This window comes from Periplaneta americana, chromosome 4 (genome assembly GCF_040183065.1).
Source record: "Periplaneta americana isolate PAMFEO1 chromosome 4, P.americana_PAMFEO1_priV1, whole genome shotgun sequence".
NCBI lineage: Eukaryota > Metazoa > Arthropoda > Insecta > Blattodea > Blattidae > Periplaneta > Periplaneta americana.
Window position 1 is genome coordinate 72,704,269 of NC_091120.1, and position 20,957 is coordinate 72,725,225.

General features: G+C 36.4%; 1 protein-coding gene across 4 annotated transcripts in view; it reads left to right on the top strand.

The window, feature by feature from the left end:
• The window catches only part of LOC138697918 (uncharacterized), a 76,231-nt gene that overhangs the window by 45,257 nt on the left and 10,017 nt on the right, over positions 1–20,957 (top strand). For all 4 annotated transcript variants that reach the window (XM_069823517.1, XM_069823514.1, XM_069823515.1 and 1 more), the window contains exon 3: positions 19,153–19,231. In XM_069823517.1, coding sequence (XP_069679618.1) covers positions 19,153–19,231 — 79 coding nt within the window. The remainder of the gene's footprint in view (positions 1–19,152; positions 19,232–20,957) is intronic.

Genomic DNA, 20,957 nt, shown 5'->3' on the forward strand with positions numbered 1-20,957 from the left:
TGATGAGGAAGGGTGATGGGAGAGGAAAGGAAATGGCGAAGGTTCCAATCGTCTGATAAAGTTACCTGATATTCATCCATAGTAGTGAGGGAAAAAACCCGAAAAACCTCGTCCTAACCTGGAATCGAATCCGGGACCGCTAGGTTCGGACTTAGACTAGGGCTCCACTAGCTGTATTTGACGGCTGCTGTGAGCTGCATTCTACTGCCTAGATTTTTACTGCAAGAAGGTGGCTCCACTTGCTGTAAATTTTCTACATGTGAAAGCTGTAGTTCACTGCTCCGCTGTGCTCTGGCCCGGCTCCACTCCTGTTGTTCAGCTGAAAACAGCGTTGTGATGTTCTTTGTGTACTACAAGATCAAGCAAAAATTGCACTGAAAATGAGCACACTACAAGTATTTATCAAGGTGATTGTATGTTTGCTATTGGTTCGCTGTCGTCGAAGATTGCATCAAAGAAAATGGTGGATACATCCAATATTAAGCAACAGAAAAACACGAAGGCATGTTTGCTGCAATGCATCACAGACTTAGGGAATATCCAGCTAAATTTGTTTAGTTCTACCGGATGTCGGAATTTTGTTCTAGGCATACGAAGTAATTGTCCTGTATGGTTGTGAATCTTCGACTCTCACTTTGAGAGAAGAACGGAGATTAAGGGTGTTTGAGAATAAGGTTCTTAGGAAAATATTTGGGGCTAAGAGGGATGAAATTACAGGAGAACTGCACGCATTGTATTCTTCACCTGACATAATTAGGAACATTAAATCCAGACGTTTGAGATGGGCAGGGCACGTAGCACGTATGGGCGAATCCAGAAATGCATATAGTGTGTTAGTTGGGAGACCGGAAGGAAAAATACCTTTGTGGAGGCCGAGACGTAGATGGGAGGATAATATTAAAATGTATTTGAGGGAGGTGGGATATGATGATAGAGACTGGATTAATCTTGCACAGGATAGGGACCGATGGTGGACTTATGTGAGGGCGGCAATGAACCTGCGGGTTCCTTAAAAGGCATTTGTAAGTAAGTAAGTGAGCATGCCAAGTAATAATGCTTCGCCTCATGGATAATTGGAAACAGGAGGACTACCACGGCCAGTGGAGCCAGGCTTCGGCGACAGATAACGGCACGAAAATGGAACATGTTCTATTCCCCTGGCAGTAGACCTTGGTACTGCCGCCGAAATTCTGTTAGGCGCAGTGAAATACTGCCCATATAGCCACCTACACTTGTTTTGCGTGTATTCCATTTTCAGGCAGTAGACTGCAGCTCACAGCAGGTGTCAAATACAGCTAGTGGAGCCCTAGCCTTAGACTCGCTAACCCCTCAGCCACAACGGTGGACTTAACGTACCCATACTGAAGCAGAACTGCGTCAGATTTCAGCGAGTCCAGTCTATTGTTCTTCACTATGCAGAAATGTAGCATGCTTGCGTCAAGATATTCTTTTTGGAGCTCAGATATGTATGATAACGGAATGACTGAAAACTCTTCTTAAGACATCACTAACCGATTTTGACCCTGAAAAGGACGGATTTGGCAATAGTAGTAGTATTTTATGCAATGACACTTTCAACTCTCAGAAGTTTGAGTCGAAATTCAACGTGGTCGAACACTGTCCGACAAATTTTGCCTGGAGGCCTCTATCAGGAACATGGTTCTTTTACGTGACGTAAATCTAGGACACCGATATGTAATCAATGTATACCTTCAATAAAATTGTTTGGTATGACGATGTCTGGCGCACAGTATACCATCAAAACTGTTTTAAGTTTCAGAGCTGTTTCATTGCAGTACCTCTTCCTTTTTTATTTTTTACAAATTTAGGCAAAATAGTTTCATGTCGGCTGAAATACTTCATGCTCACCTAAACCACTTCAAGTTCCACTTCTTTTAACATCATTACGAGTACCTACATTCCATTTGTTCATCATGTTTTCATAATTATTTTCTCATTTTATAACTTCGTCATTTTTATATTATTATTATTATTATTATTATTATTATTATTATTATTATTATTATTATTATTATTATTATTATTAGCTATTCTTAAAGACTTAGGGTGCTATTCATAGACATTTCGCAGCACGCGCTACGAGCGTACTAAGCTAGCCCCGGCTATCCACTGGTTACTAGTACAGAATTCAAATCATATCCTATCGCTAACACTGGTTTATGAATACGAAAAACGCTGATCATCCACCGGAAGCCCGCGCTAAAAATGTCTATGAATACGGCCCTTGATTCTTTTCTGCCTAGTTACGCAACCACTTCAGTATAAGCTCTAAAGGCTCGAGAATTGCGAGTCTACAAATTCATTTAATCAGCAGTCAGCAGGGCAATCCTATGCGAGAGTATAAATCTCCATTCCCTTTGCCCCTCGCCCGGGAATCGAGCGCTAACATAGTTCCACAGCTGCAGTCTCTCTGGTCTAATTAATTCAACATTTTTGACTCGTCGCGTGATCTTGCGCTCTCACTATCTTTCAGTGCTGCATTATGTGAATATAAATGTCACGCGTTTTATTCCCGGAAAAGGAAGTAGATATTTATCCTTTTGCTAAAGGAAATACTTGTGTTCCTCATACTACTAAGATCTGCAGCTGCCATGGGTTGCAGAGTAATAAAGTGACTTTACTTCGTAGCTGAGAATAGAAATAGCAAAAAAAAAAAATACAAGAAAGAAGAAGAAACTTAAAACTTTGAGGAGGCGTGATTAAATTTCCTGTACTGCAAAAAGAAATAAAACTAAATTCTTTCCATATTTATAAAATCAAATCAAAGACATATGCCAGAAACATTCGGAAAAAATATTGATATCTACAATTGGGCGGTGATTAGCAATAGTAATCCAAGTGCCAAAAACTGTTTCGAGATATTGGCCATTGAAATAAATATTTTTTATAAAACATTTTATGCAAGAAGTATTATAATATTCATACTATTACAAGAAATAGCACAAATAATACCAAAAAAGGTTAACCGATTTTTAATAAGACACCAGCAGTTGAATTAATATTTCAAAGCAAAATAAATAAGTGAATTTTATGAAATAAACTAATTTTTGCTTATAAATAGCAGCAAAATTCAGATATCGCATTCTTGATTTTTTTCCGAGTTAAATTAGTCTGCCATCAACAGATTAGTGCAAATATCTCTTTTTTTTTTTTTTTTTTCAAATTGTCGGTTGGTTTATTATTGCGAAACTCCGTCAAATTGAAGAGAGTGATCCCAAAACGCGTTAAGTCCATTTTTATGAAAGGACTGGGCTAGTTTTTTTTTTATCCACCGGTCTACTGACTTCGCGAGTTTTCAAGTGACATGGTCAATAACACAAACTTTTGGACAAGGATTGGCGATATTTTGGGAAAAAAAGAACAAGCTTAAAATACAGACAGAGAACTCAAACTTAATCACAGACATTTTTCTCAGCGAGTTTTGAGGTCATATTCTGCAATTAAGCTTTAACAAGAAGTAAATGGAATTACTTATTACCAGGTTTTATGTAAATGCATATTTGATTTTTCATTACCTACATTTAAAATATTTGTCATATATCTACGAATTAGGATGTTCCGAGTGATTTAAAACATATTTTATTTTCCATATTTGACCATATTTCCGAGTAAAGTAGACCTATATATCTTCACATATTTGAGGAAAGCTCATATATCTTCACATAAGCTAACATTTTATTTTAATGTGTTCCGTATTCTATAGTTTCAAAGTTATTCTTCTCAGAAAAACATTTTAAATTTATTTTACTAGCATCAGTATTTCAAAGGTGAATTCTGGTATGCTGGGGATCTGAACGTAAGCCCGGCTCATTAAAATATAATAATGATAATAATAATAATAATAATAATAATAATAATAATAATAATAATAATAATAATAATGGTTTATTTTAACTGGTAGAGTTAAGGCCATTCGGCCTTCTCTTCCACTCAACCAGTATGATAGAAAATTACTACAATGCTATGAATATAACATAATTAATACAATACAATACAATTCAAAGCTATACAATACTACAATACAAGACAATATAATACATAATTAATATAACATAATGACAATTCTTTTCATCTTCACAACACCAATAAAATAATAATAATAATAATAATAATAATAATAATAATAGTAATTATAGTCATACCTAAATTAAATTAAATTATTAAACTCGATCAAAATTATAACTTTAATTCGACTGCGCCCGTAAGAAATCGTTTAACCTTTTCTTTAAAGTGGTTATTGTCTGGCAGCCCCTAATCTTCTGAGGTAGAGAATTCCATTCACAGGGGACTGAGACAGTAAAAGAGGATGAATAGTGGGATGTTCTATGGGCAGGAATTGCTAAGGTTTGGCTCTCCTGTGACCTGGTGTTTAGATTGTGATTGGAGGATAAGTAGTTAAACCGGGAACGAAGATAATTTGGAGTAGAAGTGTGGAGAACTCGAAACAGAAGAGAGAGCGAATGAAGTGTTCTACTGTTACTAAGTTGCAGCCAGGATAAATATTTGAACGAGGGTGTAATATGGTCAAATTTGTGAGCATTGCTGATGAATCTGACACTCATATTGTGCACACGCTGCAGCTTGTTCGAAAGGTCAGTTGTCAAGTCTGTAAGTATTACGTCGCAATAGTCAAACAGTGGTAGTACGAGGGTTTGCACTAAAGTCTGTTTTAATTCTACGGGAGGAAGTTTCTGAATGGGTTAAGAGAATGCATGGTATAGCACACTCTCTTGGATATTTCCTTTATTTGGCATTCCCAATTTAAATTTTCGTCCAAGAAAATGCCGAGGCTTCTGACGACGGAATGGTACGGAATAGTGGCATTATTTACTGTAATAATTGGGATATGTCTGTTGTTCATTGTGTTCAGTAGTATCTTATGTCCAATTATTATAACTTGTGACTTACTAGCATTTAACCTAAGTCCGAACTTTTTCGCCCATGAAGAAACTTGATTCAAGTCATGATTAATTTTGCCAATAGTTGCATCTATTTCGTATGGTCGAGAGTGTATGTAGACTTGTAAATCGTCTGCGTAAATGTGATACTTGCAGTAATGTAAGTTTGTAGTCACGTCATTAATATAAATGGAGAAAAGGAGTGGTCCAAGCACGGTGCCTTGAGGTACTCCTACTTTCGTGTATCGCCAAGGGGAAAACCGATTTTGTACTGAGATACATTGTTGACGATCACGAAGATAAGAGTCAATCCAATTAATGCAGTTGTCAGACAAGTATAACGTTCTTAGTCTTGCAAGTAGTAGGTCAAGATCAACTGAGTCGAATCCTTTACTGAAGTCTAGTAGAGTTAATATGGTCACCTCGCTTCTGTCTATTGCTTCTCGCATGTCTTCAGTCACTTTGAGTAGGGAGTTAATTAAAAGAAATTCACATTTACTAAATGTGAAACTCTCACTTTATATAACTAGAATAGTCAAGTGTCTTTTCTGCTTGTTGCGAGTAATGTGTATGTATATTTAATGTTAAACCCACTTCATTTTCATATATTGCGGATAGATGGCAGGACTGTGATTCAGTTTCAATTTGTACACCACTTCGGCGGGCCACGTTGTACATGATGTGTATCTGTGAAGAGTTATGTCGTTTACTAGGGTGAGTGTATGTGTAAGTGTAGTGTAGAGAATAGGTGAGAATGGTGAAGGTGAGGAAGGGCGAAGGGGAAATCCGGTGCCGGCACGTAGCCTACTACTGTCGAATAGCACCAAGAGGGCCGCGCGGCTTAACGTCCCCATCCGACGGACGAATCACTATCAACAGATATATGCCTTCTATTCATATGCTATGCGGATAGATTTGGAATTTAATCCAGGCGTATTGGTGCACAATTTAGTTAGTTTATTGTTAGTAGTTAGTTTATTGTTAGTAAAATAACATGTACAAAAATACGGTCTTAATTCTTCCCTGAAGGAGTGAAAACTCGTGCTCAGGGAGTTATCTAAACACATACTTAACACAAACAAAGATAATTATTTGACACAAAGTGGGTCAAGAAAAAAAATTATAGGAATAAATTAACTTTAAAAGTACAATTTCAATTTTAACAATTTAATTCATACAAATATGTACACATATTAAATCAATATATACCGGTATTCTTTAAAAATTAAATTCCTAACGCTATTTTTGAAATTTCTGATACTAAAATTTTCCAGTTTTGGGTATTTTTCAATTATTTTATTATATAACCTTGGACCAAAGTAAGTACCATGGCTAAGAGCTGTGCTTGTGAAACACTTTGGTTCCTCTAGTCGTATAAACTCGGATCTTTTAGTTCCATATTTATGATAATACAATTTGAATTCATTAGGATTTTTATGTATGAAGTTTAATAAGGCAATATAATAAATCTGTTTAATTTTCAAAACATTAAAATCAGTGAACAAAAGCTCGGATGACTATTCAATTAAGGTTTATTAAGGCATACTTTAATTATTATTTCCTGAATAAGTATTAGTGATTAGAAGTTGTGCATCGCCACCTCTCCTAGTCCCGAAAATTTCTGACCCCACCGGGAATCGAACCCAGGCTAGCTATTCTGAAGACAGACGCGCTGCCACAGAGTTAACTGGGCGGACTTGCAAGTAAATTGACAGTTGCAAATTGGCAACAATCAATCTACTATCGTCGCCTGGTCAATTCCATTTACCAGTGACAAAGGGATGTAGCTACCCTCTATCAGAGATATGGTTATTTACGTGCCGCACACCTACGAAACAGGACTCAAACTTTATTTCCCTCCCATGCGAAATCATCCTATAGATGTATTTTCCCTTAAAATCAATCGCCTTCGTCAGGGTCTGAACCCGCAAAATTCGAATACAACGACCAGTATTGAAACCGCAATACCAGCCATTCCTAACCAATCAAAATTAATTTTTTCTATTTTATCCAAACAAATAATTCTGTAATCGTAGGTAATTAATTGCACCCTATTACATACCCTCACATCAAGGATTGAGCTTTACGCATAGACAGGGTCCAGGAAGGTTTTCACTGACCATATCTGGAGGTGTTAGCAATCAAACCATATTTTTTTAAGAATTAACTTGTTAAAGTGATATATTATACCTGAAAGTTTAGGAAAATATAGCTGTATTAAACGACACACACGTGTTTTGGTTTTTGTTCTGTTTCTTGTTTATCAGGGTCTGTTATGTATTGACGTCATCGCAAAGTGGTTCATCCTGCTTAAGTGGTATCTACGCCCGCAACAAGTTGTGTCCAAAAATTAGTTTGTTCTGTAACATATCTTCTATTCGTCCCACTACTCAGGTTCATGAAGTCTGTCCACGTTTCGTGACGTAATGACAAGATTACTTGCAAACAAGACTGCATATAACATAGGCCTACTCATCTATCATACTTGTACGTTAAACAGTGGCCTAGTTCTCTGGCAATCGTTCTCAACGAAACATCAATTTATAAAATATTATATTTATCAGTTTGTTTGAGGAGATTATTTTTTTAATAAAATACAATGACACTTTGCAATATTTATGCCAATAGACTTTGAGAGATATTGCAAAATAAGTGCTACTGTGATATTGCAAAATAAGTCGCAGGTCTACCAGGAAAAAATTCGGGACTTACACCATTTGAATGTGCAAGAAGGTGACTTCTACAAAAGGGCAAGTTTTCAGGAGAAGGTTAAAACTGATTTGTATTTGTACTTAATGCAAACAAAATTCATTGCTTATAGTATCTCAGGAAGGCAGGTATTACCATTGCCTATTGATATGTTGTAATAAAGAAGTTGTGCACTAAGACATGTGTGACTACAAATCAGTTTTAACCTTCTCCTGAAAACTTTCCCTTTTGGAAAAGTCACCTTCTTGTATGCATTTGCAGGTCTGAATCATCGACGTCTGTCATCATATGTTGCTGGACATGTTGTAGAATGTGTGTCGGAACTGGTTGGATCACATTTACCTATGTCTGACTCTCGAAACTGCCACATTATGTGGCATTTCTATTTTCAACTAATATTTCCTATGTATGGAGACTTTTGGAACACTCTGTATAATAGAAACAATATGTTTTAGTTATTTACGTGAGGTATTTGAAAACATAATCAGTGTTAAGATATTGTAAATAGTAAACTCAGTATTAGTGAAAGTGTAAGATAAGTTTTGTAAATAGTAAAGTCAGTGTTGAGAAAGTGTCAGGTAAATAGTGTAAATAGCAATCAGTGTTTGTCAAAGTACCGGTGTCAGTATAATGTGTGTAGTGCAAGAAAAAAAAATGAACAAAGAACAGAGTGCTGAGACTAGTTAAAGTCTAACAGGGTTATTAACCATGTCACAAAAGTAGTATACACGACAAGCTCGCCTGGATTGGCTCACCAAGCGAGCACACTTGAGCCATCCCTGTCGAGGGGTTCTAACCCCATCACAGGAGGCCTGTGCCCAACATGGGACATCATGGCTAACATTCATTCATTCATTCATTCATTCATTCATTCATCATTCATTCATTTAAAAACGATTGCGATAACTGTTGGGTGCATTTGATTGTTTATCATTCTTATTCGAAACGTAAGCGATGAAAAAAAAATACTTGGAGAGACCCCGAAATTATCGGTTCCAAGATCATTAGGTAAGCATCAGTGGCGGTTTTTGTTGAACCATTAATTCCATATATTGTTATAATGCGAAATTCCTACAAAATTCTGATTTATAGTAGCCTCCTTCACAAACAAGAACTATTGTGTTACTCCGAGAGAGTCGAAAATTACAGCGATTGTAAAGTCATGTGTGACGAATTTGTATCTGGCAACATCCCCTCTAAACAAACTGCTGAACGGGAAATTGCGGGAATTTATAGTAAATCAGCGGTGACCAAACTGGGTATCGTGATTAAATCGTGTAATCAAAGACATTCATACTGGTAAGGGGAGATTCCTGTATATTGCTCTCTGTCTCGCTCAAGTACTGAAGGTAAGCAGTGTCGGTACCATGTCGCTCTGCACACCCTCTGTCTCTACGAGCAGGAACAGGTTTCGTACAGAATGGAAAGAGGAATTTAATCGCTGTTCTGTTGGAGAAAATGTAATATGTTGCTTTGCTCAACGGTTCAATTAGTAGTAGTATATAGAAGCGAACTTACAGAGCATTACGCTGAATACACAGACATAACAGGTATTATTATTATTATTATTATTATTATTATTATTATTATTATTATTATTATTATTATTATTAATCAGCAAGTGTTACCATAATTCTTATATACGTGCCTAAATATATAGACTTACATCTTCTCTTCAATGGTGAAATAATTACTACGCCATATTTCCATTTTATTTATTTTTTAGTCTTTTGATGACTATTATTATCAATTATTTACTAGTTATTGATTTAATAATAATAATAATGATAATAATAATAGTAATAAAAATAACAACAATAATAATACTAATAACAATACTGATAGCTTTATCAGTAGCAGCAGTAGTAATAATTAATAATTAATAATAATAATAATAATAATATAGAGAAACTGATTGAATATTACGTGCTAGTGTAGTAATGAAACGAGCTATTAAACTCCTAGAACTGAAATCAGCCTTAAATCATTCTTATGAAGAGAAAGATGACATAAATAAATGTGGCGAACGAAATAGCTCGTTCTCTTAAGCTTTCCAACGGAGAGTTTTATAAAAGCGTAATGATCAAGGTGGCTCAAATAATTTATCCAATGAAAGTTGTTAGTTAATTTTGAAGAAGTGCGCATTTCTCGACTAAAAATCCAGAAGAGAATTCAGGAAATTTCTTCTTGTGTTCATGAGGAATATTAAAAAAAAAAAAAGCAATAAAATTCGTATATATCTTTTATTGGCTCTTGACGACAGTAGTGACATTACTGATACAGCAAAGCTTGCGATTTTGATTCACGAGGTTGATGAAGAACTCAATGTTAGTCCACGAATCACTACTGGTTGTAGTTTTCATGTCATGTACCTCTGCCTCGTCTCCTTACTTCTTAGACCAGGCCTGCACAAGGTTTGCGCTCTCCGAGCCGGCTCACAGCTCATGAGTGGAATGCAGATATTAGCTGCGCTCTGTATAAGGGTGGACTGGAGGAAGGGGTGATCTCGTACAAAATAAACACAACAGGAAGTACTATTACGAGTTCTTATGAAATGAATTCTCGTTCAGTGTTTGCAAAACTATCTTGGACTATTATTAATTAATAAAGAAATATTTATTTCACAGAAGTAATATAAATTCTAAGTATAGCTACTTAAATGTAGAATATCATTTTGTTATATTTTTATTTATTAGTACATCAAAACGAGATTTTATGCTGTTGACAGCTGAAAGGAACAGTAGCCTACTGATCGTAATGAAACATCAGTTACAGATGTTCGATGTCTGCCTTTATTAAAGTTGATTATAGAAAACAGTTGCTCACAAATATAAATGTTGAGCCAAACATAGCAATCACTCAACCAGGCTAGTAGTATTATTCGAACGATCTTTAGCTCTTAGGCCACATTGAATATCAATAAGTTCGAGCTGTAAATCGTTAAATGTTAAATGTTATGTTCCGTCTTTTAGATTCCTTCATACTGTACTGTAGCAGTAGGTAAGCAACGTGAAACAGTTACTGAGAATAGGCCTACACACTGCACTCCACTAGATAGCTGAGTGGTCGTTTCCCTCTCCTCTACCTATAGCAAGTCTATGTCATTCTGACGTATCTTCCTCTCCGTTTCGGCGAGCGGTAAACACCGCTCTCCCGCTCCGAAAGAGCGCGCGCGCTCGTTGAGCGCTGTTTGTGCAGGCCTGTCTTAGACTCTCTCTCGCGTGTAATCACTGCTGTAGTAAATATACGCGAAGGTTAATCTCACTTTGTGAAAATATTAAATACAGGAATGTTACGATAAATGCATTCATGATATCAGGAAAAACATTAACGATAACGATATATGGATTTCATTAGATACAACAGATTCCAGAGGACGGCATGTGGCAAATATGATCACTGGGGCTCTGGATGCAGACAGCCCTAAAAGACCCTACATACTTATATGTCAGGAACAAGATCAAGTGAATTCCTCTACAATGATCTCTTTATTTCACAGTGCCTTGCAATTTGCTATGATCTTCAGGTGTATAATACAACAAAATATGAATGTTCGTTAGTGATGCGGCGTTTTACATAGTCAAGGCGGCGTCTTACATGGTCAAGGCAGGATACGAAATTAAAACCAAATACATAAATGTTTCGCAGACCACTGTACTCATAGTTTTTGTTCATTATCATTTTTAATTTTGCTTTTTACAAGATTTCCTGTTTCACCTTGCACGATATTAAGGTTAGGCCTATGTGCTGTACTTTCCATACGTGCAATTTGACTGACTACTTTGCCTCCTGACTTTTCTAAACATTCAATGCAAGAAGGTAGGAATCCATAATTTGAGCGCTTGGTACGTAGAACCAAGGACCCGGGTTCGAACCCCGGCGCCGGAGCGAATTTTTCTTTTCTAATAACAATCATAATCTTTAAGTCAATGCAACACGAGTTTCAAGGTACTTCCGTTGTCACTGTACCGTGGCAGAAGACGTGAACACAACACTGACCTTTATGAAAGTATTTATTATCATAATAACAATCATAATCGTCTGTGATGCATTAATAATGTATTGTATACGGCAATTTGCATGTGTTCAGTCTCACGTTTCCTTTACTGCTTGTAATTTTTCATAGTTTTAAATTCTGTGGTAACCTTGAAGATATACATATCATTGGCTTTACGCTAGTTACCCCTATGTTCTCCTGATTTATCACTTGGGACAAATAAAATATCTTTTAAATTCTTCAGTTAGAGAGCAGAAATTATCCCCAATCTCATTTCGTCTCGAACGGTAGGGTCGCGGTTAAGGCGTAGGCCTTAGAGCTCTATATAGAGCTCTAGTAGGCCTAACGCCGGAAGGTCTGTGTTCCTCCCCCGATGGGATCTAACCCTTCAGGCCGCACTACGACATTCGGGTTTACTCAGTGTCTAACAGAAATGAGTATCAGGGACGGTAAAGGCATCGGGTACGTAGGACTGACATCCCTACTACCATTAATGCCGATTGTGTATAAAGGTGAGAGCCTTAACCTCTCGCTACCCTCTGGGTCGATTTGGTCTGTAATGGGGTTCATTGGCTAATTCTATACCTCTTTGCCTCTTATATCAATCTTCCTATCCGTATTTTTATCTGTCTCTATATCGTTCTATCTCTAACTTCATCTATCTCATTTCTGGCTCTAACTCTCTATATTTCTACCGCTCTGTTTTTATATCTTTCTCTTTACAAGGTGGAAGGTAACCACTGCACCAAAATAAAACTGGTAATAGATCATGAGGAGAGGTTTGAAAAATAAGTTTTTTTTAACACTCACGGTTTAAGAGGAAATCGTTATATTTTTATGAAACATTTAGCAACATCACGGGTACTGCAATATCTCTAGCAAGCGAGGCCACCCATCTCTTACCTTCCCCTCCCTCTCTGCTGTACTCAGTCGGAGACACGCGACAGTGCGCTATGTTGTAAGATTTATTTTAACGATTTTCACAATTATTCAAATTAAATTCATGGCTGAACGGTTTAATTTTCAAAAAAAGACTCAAGCTACTATTCAGTAGAGTTGGGCAACACGATTCTTTTTCAGAAGCCGATTCCAACGATTCAATCATACATTACGAATCGATTCTAACGATTCGTTCACGATTCTTCTCAGTCTGCGATTCCAACTATTCTTGAATCGTCAACGAGTTCACGATTCTTCCTACTCTGAGATTCCAACGATTCGTCAACGAAAGATTTACAGGACACTTTCCTTTGCAAACCACGCGTAGAACAAAAACGTTCTACATCTCTCGCATAGATGGCATAAGAGGCGAGACATTGGATTGTCTCTTTCTCATTGGCTGGAACCATTCAGCATGACCTCCATTAATCTACAAAATTACCGAAGATAATGTTTCTAAATTATAATTTATCAACTGAACCTTATTACGAAGTACATTTTTTGAATTACATCTCTATTTAACTATGCACATTTCAGGTTTGTGTTCATTATTTTCCATACTTAACAAATACAGTACATATTTTGATTTCACTCTCGCTCGGGAGCATTCGACACGGTTCGGAAATGTCCGTTGACAGGTTACATCAAACAACTAATAGAATCGTGGGTTACGATATCATGCCGATTCCTTACTATTCTTTTGAACGACGATTCGTTACGATTCTTTTGAACGACGATTCGTTGATACCACGAATCGATTCTTACGATTCTTTATTATTAGTCGTTCGAATGAACGATTCGTTCACAAATCGACCCAACTCTACTATTCAGATTGTTGCAAACATTGGGCAAAGACAATTTTTTCCTGCTGAAAGCCGCTACATCGATTTAACATGTAGAATCACCTCTTTAATTTTGGTGCATCGGTCCTCTTCCACTCTGTATATCCCTCTCCTCTCTTCTTTTTCTCCCCACCTCTCTCTCTCAGCGATCTTCCTCTGTCTACTAGCCTGCTTAGCATTAATATCTCCTAATCCCAGATTATTATGCACTCAAAGCAGTTAGGTATGAACACTTAATGGTAGCTACGTAGCCTAGTTCGTTTTCTCTTGAACTCAAACATCTCATCCTGCCTGTAGCGATCCTAAGGCGTTAAAAACAAATGTCAGGATGAAATGGATCACAGATGTAATTGTAACTACATTTAGTTTGGCTCTGCTCCAAATTTCACTTATTTCCCCGGCAGTCGCGTTCGATCTATAACAGTAAAAGGCCGACGGCATTTTGCTGAGCGAAAACTGTTTCCTGGCAAACGCTCTGTGAAATAAAATTAAACATATGAAAATTCGACGAAATATATTGAAAGTTTTATCACATTCAGCTGACGTTTTCATGATTTAAGAATTCATCGCTCAGAATAAAGCAATATTATAAACAAAGTGCCAACAAGAATATCTGAACCTTGAAGGATTTAATTTTCGAAGAATGGAGGATTAGAAGAAAAAATAAAAATTATAAAATGTAAACCCATACAGATGTGATTTCAAAAATTAATGTAAGAATACTTAAATATATTAAACATACTTTTTTCATTTCATTTATTATATTCCATAGATCTTACATTAGCAATGAAGCTTTATGATGTGGAACAAGTCAAAATTTTACAAGATTACAATTATAATTATAATTTTTTACAATATTTTGGCGAGGTGTAGTGTGATGAGGTGAGGCTCGAGGATTCGCCAAAAGATTACCTGGCATTTGCTTCATGGTTGGGGAAAACTCGGAAAAAAACCCAACTAGGTAATCAGATCAAAGGGGCTGAAATGAAGTGAGGCCGAGGACTCGCTACAGACCATCCGGCATCAGTCCCACGGCTGTGGAAAACCTCGGTAGAAACCAATCAATGAGACATACAATAGTGAGAGGACTACAAGAAATGAAAATTAAGATAGCCACATAAGAAAAGATCGAGACTGTGATACATTGATAAAGATGAAATATAGCTCAGGAAACAAAACACAAATCGGTAAAAGTTGCGTAATAATAGAAAAAGTTTCATGTGACATTATTAACAAATAGTTCAGTGCCGGTAGCAAAAAAGTTTCGGGGCATGTAAGACTGATAATGCTAATAATAAGTAATAAGAGTTCATTCCTAATCTCTTCTCATTGCTAAGCTATTGCAGCAAAATTCCCACGGCAGCAACCTTGTGCAAATAAGCTTCATGCTCCATTTGCATTCGACCCATTTCTTTTCCAAGGATAAGCGCGACAGAGAAGTCAGGATGCAGTGACGTCACTTCATGAAATCGAGACTCTTGTGAATGAGATGAATATTTAATGACAGGAACAATTATTCTGGCCACGCGAATGGATGTACCACACATATGAAGACGAAGAGCACTGCTTCGTCCGTAGTTGACAATGTACAATAAAATAAAGAAAAGAAAATACAATAAGATATTTACTTTATTTATTATTAGTTATATTTTCTTTTAGGATAAATGCTGAACTGTGATTACAACGCTAACTACAGTTCCACAGGACTCGAATTCGGTTCTCTCTAGAGACGTGAAGATATGTCTTCAGCTGCTTTCTTCTCATAAGGTTCATCTTCACGGTTCAACTTTGCTCTCAACTTTATGCATTCAAACAATGCATGCAAGAGTGAACGAAACGCATTCAATTGCGCATGCCTTTTTCCAGTAAAAATGAGAGCGCATGCAGCAATTGAAAGCTACTCATCGCCGGTGCGTATTGTGCGTTATTTCCTTCAACAGTAGCATGTAGCGAGCAGCTGATTGCTTTTAAGTGGCCGTGAATAAGCTGAAAATTGTTTTCTTTGGTGATAGTGGATCTTTTAACATGAAAATAATCCATCGCTGTGGAGTTTGTCTGACCGTGAAACAAGCGGGCCTGGGTTCAAATCCTGGTTAGGACAAGTTACACGGTTGAGGTTTTTTCTTGGGTTTTTCCTCAATCCATTAAGAGCAAATGCTGGGTAACTTTCGGCACTGGATCCTGAACTCATTTCGCCGGCATTATCACTTTCACATCATTTAGACGCTAGATAACCACAGCAGTTTATAAAACGTCGTAAAAGAACCCAATAAAAATAATAAAAAATATGAAAATGGCTGTAGTACGATTAGCTTTCTTGAAGATTATTGCAAATACGAGTGCCTATGGAGTGTTCAGCCACAATTATAAGAATAAAGTAGGCCTAGGTATTGGATTGATATTATTTAGTATTTATTAAATAAATAAGGCGAAGAGTATGGTCATAGGAAGAAAAATACAGAAGATAAACTTTCGAATTCTAAATGAGGCAGTAGAACATGTGAACAGTTTCAGATACTTGGGGTGTACTATAAGCAATAACATAAGCTGCTGCCAGGAAGTCAAAAGGAGGATAGCAATGACCAAGGAATAGAAAAAAAGGAGCATCTTCTGTGGAACTCTGGAAAAAGAACTAAGGAAGAGACTAGTGAGATGCTTTGTATGGAGTGTGGTATTGTATGGGGCAGAAACATGGACATTATGAAGAAGTGAAAAGAAGCGAATAGAAGAATTTGAAGTGTGGATATGGAGAAGAATGAAACGTGTGAAGTGGATCGTGAGAATAAGAAATGAAGCTGTGTTGGAAACTGCCTACTGAATGATGAACTGGAAGGAATGGTGAACGGGAGAATAGTTCGGGGCAGAAGAAGTTATCAGATGATAGACGACATTATGGATCATATGAGGAAACAAAGAGGAAGGCAGAAAATAGGAAAGATTGGCGAAAGCTGGGTTTGCAGTGAAAGACCTGCCCTTGGACAGAACACTAAATGAAATTTATATATATATATATATATATATATATATATATATATATATATATTGTATACGTAGTGAAGATGACGTTCAACACGGCGCACCATATAGACACAAAATCTGCATGCATCCTAATTGAACGTTCGTTTTCAACTTGATTCTTTCAATATTCTTCCTAGACTGCATGGAAAGTTCAACCGTGTAGATACACCTATAGAGATTTGGTTTGTATCCCTCGTCTTGAGCGTTGACCTTGAACCACGGTTATATTACAATTCCGTCTACAATGAAAACATCAAAATTAATACTAGAAACATGAAAGGGGTTTATTACTACGGGAAACAAGCCTTACTGCACCGTAACAATTTAAGGATCGCGCACACTATTGCCAAGGCGTATCGTGGCGCATCGCAAAGATTATATAACGCACAATAGAGAAGTGCCGGCCCGTAGCACATCGCATTCCAACACAAGACTTCGTGTTACTTTTCTATAGACACTGCCTCCGACCACATCATGTTTAAAATAAACAGTTCGGGTGAAAACTTTATTACATTATTTCAACTGCTCTTGGACGAGGAAACGAAATAAAAAAGATGTAAAAAATGAAAATGTGGCATAGTACATTTATAAAGCCACTATTAATTTCTATGATAAAAGTTCTTAATAATTCTCTGTGTATTACAGGACTGACTGTTTTCGACCAAAAACATTGCTTTTAGGTTAGAAATACCCGATGAGTTGCTCTGACCACACGCCCACGCGAAGTCGGGAATCCGGAGATTGAAGAAATAGTGAACTTTTTCATTTTTTTTACTGCATTATATTCTCTGAAACTTCCTCTTTCCAGCGGTACATGTAAAACATTACCCTACGGTACTCATTTCTAAAGAGCTAGAAAATTTCTTGTAAAAATCAGTCATATGCAGCTAGTTTGTAGGCTTATTAACATTTTTTTACTGCACAATGTCCTCTGAAATTATCTCTCTCCATGGTTATATGAAATAGGTACGCCTACACTACACACTTCTTAAGAGCTAAAATAGTTATTTATGTATTAAGGTCTTAATCAGACATCTTTGGCTCGAGGTAACTAATAGACCAGAGACACGTAGTGCGAAGGGAAATTAAGTACCGAGTTAGCCAAAAACGCTAGTTACGATCTTAACACACACAAAATTTTGTGCAAGTAGGATAATTTTCATTTTAAAGATAAAGGTAAAGAAAAACATTAATACATAATAATATGGTTATTAAAGCGAAATAAAGTAGGCCTATGCAACCAATAAGCAACAATATAAATAAACAACCTTCATACTTTCAGATGTTATAATTTCAAGATTTTCAAATTTGTAGTTAATTATGTGAAGAGATAAGGAAAAAAATGTAAAGATGATGTGTGATAACAGTGACGAGGAAGAGTTAATGTCCTGCACTCCATTTGGTGTGCGTATGGCTCTTAGTTTATTGCCTTTTAAATCAAAAGCAGTTTATGAAAAATTCTGAACAGATTCGGATTCATGACACTTCAGTTAACTAGAAACACTCACAAAAGTTACATTATTTCGTTAAAATATTTTTCAAAATTACGAACTTCGTCAATTTTGATCTTGATACAATTTTTTAGAAACTTTAATATTGAAGATAACGATTAAGAAAAAATATTTATTGAAGGAATAGGTAAAATATCCTAGACTATGTTGTTAACGTGGGTTTTTAAAACATTCCAGTAAAAGAATCATGCAGATATTTAATTAATTGTATATTTTATTATTTAATGCTTTACGGTTTTAAAAATATTATGTAAATTTGATATTATTTTTACAGGTAATTATTAGCTGTTTTAATATTTTAAATAGTATTTTGTAAAGTGTAATGTATGTATATTAAGCATGAAAAGGATTGTTCTGTTAGCTTTTATAGTAGCTGAGTTATAAAAAAATTAATTTCATTAAATTTTTGCAGACCAATGATGTACTTCTCTCCCTGAAGTACCTATCCCCTTTAAGTCATTTACAGGAGTTATATATATATATATATATATATATATATATATATAAAACTTGGTTATTTAACGACGCTGTATCAACTACGAGGTTATTTAGCGTCGATGGGATTGGTGATAGCGAGATGATATTTGGCGAGATGAGGCCAAGTATTCGCCATAGATTACCGGGCATTTGCCTTACGGTTGGGGAAAACCTCGGAAAAACCCAACAAGGTAGACAACCCAAGCGGTAATCGAACCCGCGCCCGAGCGCAACTCCGGATCGGCAGGCAAGCACCTTAACCGACCGAGCTATGACGGTGGCTGGCGTCTTATAGTTGTATGTGAGATTTCATTTTCTAAATTTTGCAAATTCAGAACAGATTACAAGTGAAATAAAACAACAGATCAACCTGCTCGTTTCGATATGATTTTGCAGAATAGCAAAGTTCATCTTTCAACTTCAAAATACTAGTAATATGTAAGTGTTAGTTCTGTTATTTTATAAATAATAATAATAATAGGAATAATAATAATAATAATAATAACAATAATAATAATAATAATAACAATAATAATAATAATAATAATAATAATAATGACAGGTCAAATAATTTAATAATAAAAAATCCGCGCATTATATTAAGCTTCAGTATTGCGAAATGCATTGTGGCTCTCGGAAATTTACTATTCCTTAATTTTTGCTCTCCTCTATTTTCTAGTGAGTACCACTGAGCTATGACAATACAAACAGTGAACCTTTTATGTTAAATTGTCCCGCAGGTGGGCAGCTCGTTGCAGATTGCAGCCTACATCGTTTACTGGCTGAAATTTGAAGAAACCGGACCTCTGCTGTGGTTCGGTAAGCTATCCAACAGTGTGATCTCTCTGTTTCATAGCTTCTATTACCAGTGCTGTTCTGTTAACCAGTTGTAGAAACGACTGACTTTGTTGAATTCCAGACAAGAACAAGTTTTTTCTTGGCTACATTTCCGGGTATGGCTTCATTTCTTTCATACAGCTCACAGATCAGTCTGGCTGCGCTGCTGTAAGCTGTGTGCCTTCCCTCTATGCTCTTCCGCACCCGAGTATCTCGACTCTTTTTCCCCCCACTATATTTCTTTTACTTCCCACTGCGATTCCTCTTCTTCTCTATTACCCACTGTTTTTGTTTCCCTGTTCCTGATCGCCCTCATTCTCTTGTGAACCGTTTCTTTGACGGGTTTCGTAAGTCACGTCTTGAAAGATTTTCAGCCAACACTGAGGAATTTGTCATGAGGCGGCATAACCGGACTTACATTTTAAAATTCTCCAGCCTAAACAACTATTTACAGTATTTCAATTAAATTAAATTTCAACAAAAACAACGCGTCAATTTATGTATTGAGGGGTAAGTTTAAAACCAGTGATAATTGCATTTTAGTTTTCACCCACTCTACCCCACCCCCCTTTGAAATCTTAAATAACACTTCTATAATTGTGATACTTAAATCTGAAAGAGTATTCAATTGTTTATACAGGGACATCATTTTATTTTTACTTCAACTTTTATTGTACCTGAGTTTTTTAATGTACTTCACTCCCACCCCTTCTACTAACGAAGTTCCAACCCAACTGTCGTCCATACAGAACCAAGGCCGCAGTACTGAGTTAGTGATTATAGTACGTTTCAGAAATATGTTCGCGTTTTCCAGTGACGAAAATTTCCAATATTGAATCATATTTTCGCACAGTACCTGTCGTCCGTTTGCCTACGTCGCATCCCGATTTCGCCCACTGCTTCTGCTCGCTCCACTGTAAAAACTAGTGGCTGGGCTTTCTTAGCTCTTTTCTGAAAACGTTAATTTCTGTTAGGAATTATTTGGACGTCTACGTAATATTATGCAACTGTTTAAAATAACTTAAATAAAAGGCCCTCGTTAAGTAATTAACTATCACGTGATCCCCCCCCTTTCTACGATCCTGCGACATAACCACTTGGACGGACAGTAGATAGCATGTCTGAGTAACTTTATCTGTGTAGGTCGGGTAGAAGTGAAGATTGAATTTACAGTACGTAAGGTACTCTTTTATAGAGTAGGTACAGAATTATTTCAACATCAGTTACTAATTATGAAGCACGAAACTGGTAATTGGAATTAGATGCAATAGTCTATAGTGCGATAATAGGCACAAAAGAACTGAAACCTGTATCGAAATGAACATTTTGAAAAATGTGTTTAAATATCCATATTATGATTATTTTTCATTTTAACTTCATTCTCTATATTGTTCGCTAATGTGCTGTGGATAATATAATATACACTGCATAATGAATAGTTCGCATGGATAACTCAGTTCGTGAGTAAAAACACTTATTGTTAATACTGTACTGTATTTTGATTAAACAATACCTAATGAAAATTATCACACTCAAAATCGCGATATTTCCTACTTTATGTAAATGGATGAACTACTTTTCTTCCCTTCTGTACCTAGTAAAGTGATTTGTTTGTATTTTACGCCAGTATCATCGAACTCCAGTCGTGGAAGGAGGTAGCAAACGGTGTTTCCGGGTCTCAAACATTAATCCAAAGGTATAGCCAGGT